This window comes from Phragmites australis, chromosome 2 (assembly GCF_958298935.1).
Source record: "Phragmites australis chromosome 2, lpPhrAust1.1, whole genome shotgun sequence".
In the NCBI taxonomy this organism is placed as follows: Eukaryota; Viridiplantae; Streptophyta; class Magnoliopsida; order Poales; family Poaceae; genus Phragmites; species Phragmites australis.
Window position 1 is genome coordinate 43,372,296 of NC_084922.1, and position 9,376 is coordinate 43,381,671.

A 9,376-nucleotide genomic window follows, 5' to 3' on the forward strand; every position below is an offset into this window, starting at 1 on the left:
ACTACATTGTTATTTTGTTATTTTTATACGTACAATTTAAGAGATCTTTATAATTTGACAGATATCCAGATCCATATTTATTCTCAATACTCTCCGGATTTGTTTCCATATCCGGAATTTCCATATTTGTTTTTATTTCTAATTAAAAATAAAGATAAAAATATGAAATGATCATTACCTGTCTATATCTAATCCGTTTTCACCTATAGACGCAAGGACAGGAGGAGAAGGTTGTTGGTGGCTAGCTACAATGCAATTGCACGGTGGAGCCGAATGAGCGCGGCAGAGCAAAGGAGACCGATGCGAAAAATCTAAAAAAGACGTTGATGGCACTATGACAGCATTGACGAAGCTAGGATTTTTATATTAGATAGGCACCAACTTTTCATAAGATCGTAGAATCAATATATAAGTAAAAATTCCTAGAAGCACAATACAGATATATTAAAAAATATATCATAAATTCAACAGATAAGTTTAATTTTTGGAAAATTACAATATAAATTATTCATAAATAAGGTCTTACATAAATAAGATATTACAATACTACTATAGATTTTTAACATTGTGTTCTCTCATGTCCATAAAAATCTTAGTTATATCATTGTAACACCCTAGGACTCACAATTGACTGGAATGTTACTCGACTACGCCTCATAGCAACTCCTCGTAACATAGGCTATGCGGAAGCAACCAAAAAACACAGATATATTATAAGAATAAACCTACACACTAACATTTTAGAACATTCTAGCGTTAAAAGAACCAGAGCTTAACTGCTCTAGGGCATTGTTAAAACTATCTAGCAACGACACTAGCAACTAGTAATTTATTATTACCACACCACTCTAAATTATTTATGATGGTGCAAAAGTGGATGACGTGTTGCTAACCCATTTCTCCATGCTAGCTTCCAGAAAACAACCTAGGGAGGAAAAATATAAGGATGAGATTGGATAATCTCAGCAAGCGAACTACTTTAACAAGCTATTTAAACCACAATATTTAAAGCGTCAATTTAAAACTTAAACATGTATACACATTATTCATTATGTTCATTTTTAGGCAAGTTAAATAGCTACTTCTGAAATTCAATAATCACATGTTCATAGCGAACTTAACTGTAATATAAGCTAGATAAAGAAACTATATATCCCATATAACAAGATATCAACGGTATGATTGACTTCAACTTCTAAGAGATAAATAGGACTTGTAATGGAATATCAAAATCCAAGTCATCATGACTAGAGATCAAGCCGCATCAATAATAAACGACAATTTTACACGAATGACCCACTCATAATGACATACCTTCTGCTTTTTAATAAGATTACTCAAACATCTGCATACAATTCACCGTAATCAAATTGTATATGGAATATCATTGCAATACACTATAATGCACATGAATAATGTGCAATGAAAATCCACATAAGACGTCAATATCCTCATAAATCCACAAGACATACCACAATAGACATATACGGAGAAGCATCGCTTCTCATATCAACTTCCAATGCAACTTTCAACATATCCGAACATTCAATTCCATACAACAATGCATATAGATATGTCTTCTTTTACATCGCACCTCTCTTCAAGCAACGTACGATACGTATCGGTACGATCGTGACCCTAAGATCACGACATAACTTCCAATGCATATGAAATACAATGACATCTTTTACATCGCACCCCTCCTCGGGCAACGTACGATGCGTACCGGTACGATCGTGACCCAAAGATCACGACATAACTTCCAATGCATATGAAATGCAATGTAGTGAAATGTACATGATATACTTTAAATGCCAGAATATAAACCGTATAGTTCACAACCATGAACATACATCAACATAAAAACATTTTCTAGATAATTAATATAAGCCACTTTCATCCACATATATCCACCATTCATTCTTCATGTTAAAGTGCAGATGATATGAACATAAACATACAGCAACAATAAACTTACTTTGAAAGAGCAAAGCCTACCCCATTTTATAACCACATATTACAAGTTTAATTATATGTAGGGCACATAAAGATAATAACTATGCTTTTGCTAACTTATCATTTAACATATATTGGGTTTCTAAATGTTTTATTCCAACTAGTTATAGACATATGAAACAGCCCTCAAAAGAATTAAATGCTCACCTACAAATCAAAGCATGTCCTCTTCTATAAGCTTCTACATAACCAACATCATTATTCTCAAGTAAACTAGCCATTAGACATAAGATGGGATTGTGCTAGAAATGACTAGACTGACAAGGCATCATCACTATTGCATAAGATTCTATCAACTATAACCAAAAGATTAAGCCGAATTCATAGATCCAGAGCAAGTAAGTATAATCTTCTAAATTAATTAGTATAATTATATGTTCTGTATTATTGTAAGTGGAGGAAGCAAAAATAACAAATTAAAGTTATGACAATAACCGTCACGTTCATTTGCCTTGACCGAAGATGAAGCCAAGCTATGCACGCATTGGTGTAGTATCACCTAGAGTTTTCCATAAAATCCTTGCAGCAGCACCCCTCTTCCTCCTCCTTTTCCCTTCTCTCCTCTTCTCTTTCATCTTTCTTCTCTTGCTGCAGCAGGAAGGCATGGCAACAACAACAGTAGCAGGGAGCTAAGGGTAGTGCTGGACAACAAGCAAGGGGTGCAGGGAGGAGGCCAGTAGCAGGGCATAGGGAGGAGACGGTCTGGATAGTAGGGCTACCTCCTTCTCTCTCCCTTCTTTGCTCCTTGGTCACCTAGCAGCAACAAGGCAGCAACAGTTAAGAGAGGTGGCGACCAGGGGTGAGGGAAGGAGAGAACGGCTGTGGGGTGGGGTAGTAAAAAAAAGTCTAGAGTTAGGACATGGGTTACTTGGGACCTAGGCTCAATTGGTGGTCGGTTGGGCAAGGTTGGCCCCACTCTTCTCTTCTCTCTTCGCAGGTATTACAATCATCCTCGTTTACTTTAAAGAAAATATTCAGCTCAGTAAATATTTGGCACAATCCACACAATCTAATTTTTAAAATTTTGCTAATTAAGTATCATGTGAGTAATCTAAATAATAAAGAAAAATAATAATATCGATATCTGTTAAACAAATATTAAAACATCTAATAAGATTGATCAATCTCAACCACAAAAAGTAGTACTCTATCATACAATGCATCAGCTCCAGCTGCTAGTTAGTAGCTGCAGCCAGTTCTCTTCCCTCTCTCTTTTCCCTTTTTCTAGACAACAACCAAAGCTAGTACTTGATTTTCTAGGAAATGATAAAGCAATTAGTTACTTACTTGTTGTTAAGCTCTTGTTAAATTTTATCATTGACGCCATAATACATTCTTTTCTATAATAATCATCAATTGCTTATACCGGATAAATTGAAGCTTACGGCATTGCAAATTTAGAAATTGCAATCAATATTGAACATGCAAGATTACAAGATCAATTAAAGCCCACATCAATGCAATATTGAACCTCAAATATACGTGTTGGCTGAGTGGCTATGCTCTGTGCTTACAGCCTCACGCTCCCTGATCCCTACACATACTTGCACAAAAATGGGCCAGATCCTAAGGTAGTCCCAGACCCACCTGGACTACCCACTAGATCCGCCTATGGATGGTAGTTAGGTGTGCAGCCAACTTGTGGGCGGATATTCGTGCACAACACCTGACATGGCGCTCCAGTGGGCGGCGAGAGTGGAGATGCACGCGCACCAGATGTTGGGTACTGTAAGAGGATACATGAATATATATCATTTGTATTGAGCATCATGGATTGTTTATATATAGTACATGGTAGTATAGATCTCAAATAATTATATAGATAAGATAAAAACTAATCATATCCTACTATAATATTTGGATCCTTCTGAATCCTCACTATATAAACTTTCTCATAGTCGTAGCGTGAACAATGCGCGAGCACTCAAATTGGAGTGAAAACCGACAATTTGCTCAACATGAAGATATCCCTTTTATTACCGAGGTAGCAGAGAGCGAGATGATTGTGGTCATAACCATAGAGGATGGTGCAGTCCCAAAGCACCAACACAAGCACATACATGCACAAAGTCAAGTTGATTCGTCCGAGGACCACTAGCGACGAAGGCCTGAAGGTGTCAGAGGAAAACACTAACTTGGAGCAATAGCTAGTATGGTAATGAGGACAAGCATCATGGGGGTGGAGCTACTGCCCAGAGAAGCGTGCAACCCAGGCAATGACGATGTGACCATGAGTGTCAGCACTGCAACTTGAGAGGGCACGCAACGACAACCTTGTTCTCTGTGGTGCGAGGCTTGTGCCCATGGATGACGGGCCAACGATGACGATCCAATGTGATTATGATGTGTATACCGTTTTCTTGAAAGGCCATGAAGGAGGGGGTCATGTTGACGAGCGTGCCATCAGAGGAGAAAAGGCGCTAGAGAGATCAAAGCCGAGGCAGAGAAGTCCAGAGCGAAGGAGCCTTGATGAATTAGCAACACAAACTGATCTATGATCGAAAAACTAATAATTTTGTAATCAACAGAAAACCCGATATAAATAGGACCAGAAAAAACTCTAAGTGTTAGCTAATCAGATGATTGGCAACACAATTAAACTATAGGTTGCATAGCTTCTTGAAGAGATCATGGAGATTAGATCATCTCCTAAGGATGGCGTGGTAGAAGCTGTGAAGGTAGTGGCTCAAGAACGGCGTCGGCCTGATACTAAGTAAGAGGATGAATATACTACAATAGATAATTTTTATTGAACCTCGTGAGCTGTTTATGTAGAATACATAGTAATTTAGATCTTAAACAATCTTAGAGATAAAATAAAAACTAATATATCCTTAAAAAACTAATCGTACACCAACATTACAATCTGAGATCCTTACCATATAAACAGTGCTAGGGCCCGCCGGAGCCATGGTTGCAACAAATGGACAGGATCACAGGACACGGAGGGAAGCAGCGGCTCCTGGGCTTAACCTTTTCCTCCCAGGCCTAGTGCGCACACGAGCAAGCCTGGCTTAGCCCACCGCCCTTTGTTAAGAAAGCGAGTGAAAAAGGCTAGCTAAGGCTAGGAGCCTATAGACAAGGGGAACCACTGTTCATCTTCTTCATCGATCTCTGAAAGCAAGAAATGCTCATCAGATGTTGGTAAAAAATGATGTTACAAGGCAAAACAGTATGTCGACAACAAGAAACGAGTCACTTGACGACCAATTAAGCTCTAACGAGACACAGTAATTTATCCCGCTTCGAGTATATGGAAGCAAGTGATAACTTAAGAGAAATAGAAAAAATGAAGAAAAAATAAAAAGGAGAGAGGGAAATGAAGATCCATAATGCAGTTATGCAGAGCTAGGCAAGAGGACTGAAATTAGAAACAGAAAGAAATAAGAATTTGAGACTTTGAGAGGACTCTTGGCAAACGACCGGCGTGAATGCAAGAGGATCGGTACCACGCCCACTCTGGCACGGGGCAGTGGCCATGCAAGTATATGGAGATGCGTGCGTGCGTGCGCGCGTCTGAGAGAAAAGGAGGCACGGATCAAGCAGTACTCGCGTGAGAAAGAGAGAGTCCGGCCGGTGGAAGAGTGCCGTTTGGTCAGAGATTCAGTGCGTTCCTGCGCCGTGCCATGGGCCTTATTCTCTTCGTGCGTAGTCCACAGTCCCCTCCAGTCCGCCGGCCGGGGACCAGAGCAGAGATCTCCTCCTCCTCCCCTCGCCCTTTTCTATTTAAGGCGCTCAGGACAAACCCCTCGCGTGTGCATGCCTACCCTCCCTCTCGCTCTCTTTCCTCTCCTTTCTCGCCATTACACATGCATGCACCTCTCTCTTCATGGCTGCTCTGTCGAATTTGGGCGCAAGCATGCATGTACATATGGTAAACCGGGGAGTTGGTCAAATGGAGGAGGGCTGATCGATAGGCTGGGAACTGTAGCGCCCGTCAGGGGTGTGCGCCATGCGTGCCAGGAGGGAGGGAGCAGCACCATCAATTCCGTCCTCTGGTGACTGTATGCCTCCCCATTTTTGAACAGTTCGTCCAGGAGAAATTCCACTCATGGTCATGGATCGAGCGCTTCAAACCTCCATATTGAGCAAGAAATGCGTGCAAGAAGAGAGAATAGTATATAGTATTACGGACTTACGTTGGATGTGCTTTGAATGTATTACAGTATATAGATCAAAATGCAAATTAAACTACAACTTAACGAGATAGATTACGGTGTTAATTTAAAAGAAGTTTGCGATGAGAGAAACAAAAAAGGCTTCGGCTGAAATATTAGCAAGCTAGGAAGCCATTAACATGGCCTCAAATCTTTCATTTCTTTACCAAGGATCATGAACGCACTGTTGCAACGATTAATCAGCTCACTTCCCCTCCTTCTAAGCCATACAGTAACCTAATTAATAAAAAAAGGGGACTCGAGAACGAAGAAAGAAAAGAAGAAGAAAGAAGGAACAAAGCGTAGGAAAAGTAGAAAGCTTAAATCTTGTGATATGCAGAGACGAGAGGAAGAAATTACGATAATTAAACAAGATCTGCAGGTCTACTGTACTCAAGAGGTGCCCGGTGCAGTGCCGATCCCTCCAGCTTGAGAAGCGGGCGCAGCTGCAGCGCCACTGCTGCTCCCGCCGCCGCCGCCTGGGGCGGCGGCAGCAGCGGACGAGCTGGACGGCTCGACGGCCGCCGCGGCCTGAGCGCGCTTGCGCTTCTTCTTCTCGTACGGGATGCCGCGCGCCTTGGCCTGGGAGTCGCGCACATCGCGGAGGTAGATCCGCACGGCGCGCTCGGCGAAGGGGTTGGACTCGGGCGTGCCGCCGCTCTCCTCGTAGGCCGCGCGCAGGCGGCCGATGAGCGCGTCGAGTGACCCCCACGCCTGCCGCAGAGGGCAGGGGCAGGGGCCCGGCGGGCTGGTCTGGCCGTAGTAGGCGCACCCCGCGGCGTGCACCTTGGTCTTTCCGAACTGGTTCAGGTACCTGAGGAACTCGATCACGTGCGCGCCACTGCACCGCGCCAGCGTCAGCGGCGGCCGGTGGTTCCGCAGGTACTGCAGGAACGCGTTCCAGTCCCGCCGCTTCTGCGACTCGTACCTGCTCAGCTGCGCCGGCCTCTGCGGCGCCACGGACGGCGTGCCACCGCCACCTCCGCCTCCTCCCCCCGCGGCCAACGACGGGCCAGGCCCGGATGGATCCATGCAAGTGAGAGAGAGCTAGCTAGCTAGCAATCAGGCAACAAGCAACAGCGAGTTAGCTCGTAGCGATCGAGCGGGCGATCGCAGCTGAGTGGACGCGCACCGGGGCGCGGGGTGTGGTAAATCAGAGACCTGGGGGACGCGCTCGACGGGGTGGATCGAGATGGGACGTTGGAAAGGGAAGGGAGCGGGGGAGCGGAGACGGAGAGCGACGGGGAGCCGGGGACGGGAGGAAGGGGAGACGAATGTTACTGGAGTGAGCGGAGCGATGAGGCTGATGGGAGCTACGCGGGCCATTCACCTGGGGGCTACGCGGGCCATTCACCTGGGGGGCCCCGCCCCCGTGCGTGACGGAACAATCCGCATGTACGTACGTACGTACGTACGTACACAGCACTGACGTATTATACGTAGTGTATGCGAGGTAGGGCGTATACAATCACCATGTTCTCCATGCCAAGTGTAAGTCCAGGTAGGGATGTATTGTATATAGTGCTTATCTGCTGCTTATGTTTCACTCTATGCCTCAGCCCTGGGACGACGATTTCCTGCTTCTGTGTTACGCTGGTCTGTAAGCTGTAATCACATGATATACTTGTCACTTGAAACCGGAACGCTTGTCCACATTTCTCAACCCGTTTTCTTCCCCTCCAGCACCCGATTATTTTCTTCGTTATCCCTTCTTAACGTTCCCTACGTAAAAAAAAAATTAAAGGTGACAAGGTTATAATGAACATGGGTGATTGGTAATGAGTCTTTATTTGTCATCAATGAGATTATAAATAATGAGTCATAACCTATCACTTATAAACGTCTCCTATATGTTTGAAAGTAAGACATAATTGATGAGTAACTTTTTCATCTGTTACTTATATTTTAACATAAATGATGGGTAAATAGATTACTCGTCACTTATGTCTTTCACCCATATACTGGAAAGAAGATATAAGTGATTTGTAACATCTTCATCTGTCACTTATGTCCTAATATAAATGACGAGTAACTACAATATTTGTCACATATGTCTTTCACCCATGTGCTGAGAAAAAATCATAAGTGACAGGTTAATAAGTCATTTATCACTTATATGAATGCATAAGTGATGGGTAACAAATTACCCATCACTTATGTGTATTTTATTCTGCATGATTGTATTGTTTCCTGACTACATCCTAGCACATAGGTAGAATTTGGCAGTCATCTTCTCCCTGTAAATAATAGCAACGCATCTAAATCCATATCGATAAACACACTTATATAATAACTCATTTCATCACAGAATCACAAAAGGTTACAAAGTTTTCATCAATTCATTACTAAATCACAAATATTTTAAAGTTCCAATCAACTCATATTACAAAGGCATCTAGGGTTTTTATAGTGCAACTCGTCGTGTAGGTTGATGACTTCAGATATCATGAACTTGATGATCTGTTGTCGAATCCTCAGGTGCGCACCGTCGTCAAGAAAGCAAGCTGAAAAATCCTGCATAATTTAACGTGTAACCAATGTCACGTTATCAGGGAATTAAACTAATTACTGAAATTAGTATTGAATAATCTTATATTTAACTTACATCGGGAGATTTGATATACTTTGCTCGGATCATGAGAAGTATGTTCCACGTAACATAGAATCCACAGACGTTACCCGATGGTTATTTGTGGTACTGTGGAAAAGAAAATTTATGTTTAGATCAAAAGGAAATTAGCTCGGAGGTACATCTATTTGGTAGCACTTACTACGAACTCAGTCTTGTGTGTCAATCTACGGCCATTTGTCACGTTGTAGTCAGGATCAGCTCGAAGTTATTTGTCAAAAGATCTACATAAAGAGAGATCGATTAGAAAACATTTGAATGTTAGAAAAGTTATACATGTAAAGTAAGCTAGGCCGAACTTACATGTCGATGAGTCCTTTTATAGCACTGTAATCACGCTCTCTAGGTTTTCATTTTGGTCCTACTGTTATTGATGAGTAGAGATACCACACTAAGTTTCACTTGAGGCAAATGACTAGTAAGATACAATGACCACCGGTGTTGTTGGCGCCCAACAAGTAGTACATTTTGGAATAATGTTTTATTGCCTTGGTCATATAGTCCATAGCATAGTCGGGGTGAAGTTACATAACCAAGATTGTAATGGTCTTAGGGTTAAGAAATCCAAAGGGCT

The 9,376-nt window shown here is 42.4% G+C and overlaps 1 protein-coding gene across 5 annotated transcripts; it reads right to left on the reverse strand.

Moving 5' to 3' along the window:
* Positions 1-243: 243 nt before the first annotated feature.
* LOC133909055 (protein G1-like7) lies at positions 244-7,458 on the reverse strand. 5 transcript variants are annotated; one of them, XR_009908295.1, is made up of 3 exons: positions 6,534-7,458; positions 4,896-5,130; positions 244-925 (listed from the first exon to the last, which is right to left on the reverse strand). XR_009908295.1 is itself a non-coding variant. In XM_062351330.1 (2 exons), exon 1 carries the CDS (start codon positions 7,203-7,205, stop codon positions 6,567-6,569), a length of 639 nt encoding a protein of 212 aa, XP_062207314.1. In that variant the 5' UTR covers positions 7,206-7,458; the 3' UTR covers positions 4,745-5,130. The 5 variants fall into 5 exon arrangements, 3 of the variants coding, with proteins under 3 accessions (XP_062207314.1, XP_062207315.1, XP_062207313.1); XR_009908296.1 differs by lacking the exon at positions 244-925 and adding an exon at positions 3,413-3,742; XM_062351330.1 differs by lacking the exon at positions 244-925 and having other exon boundaries at positions 4,745-5,130; positions 6,567-7,458.
* Between the last annotated feature and the right edge of the window lie 1,918 nt (positions 7,459-9,376).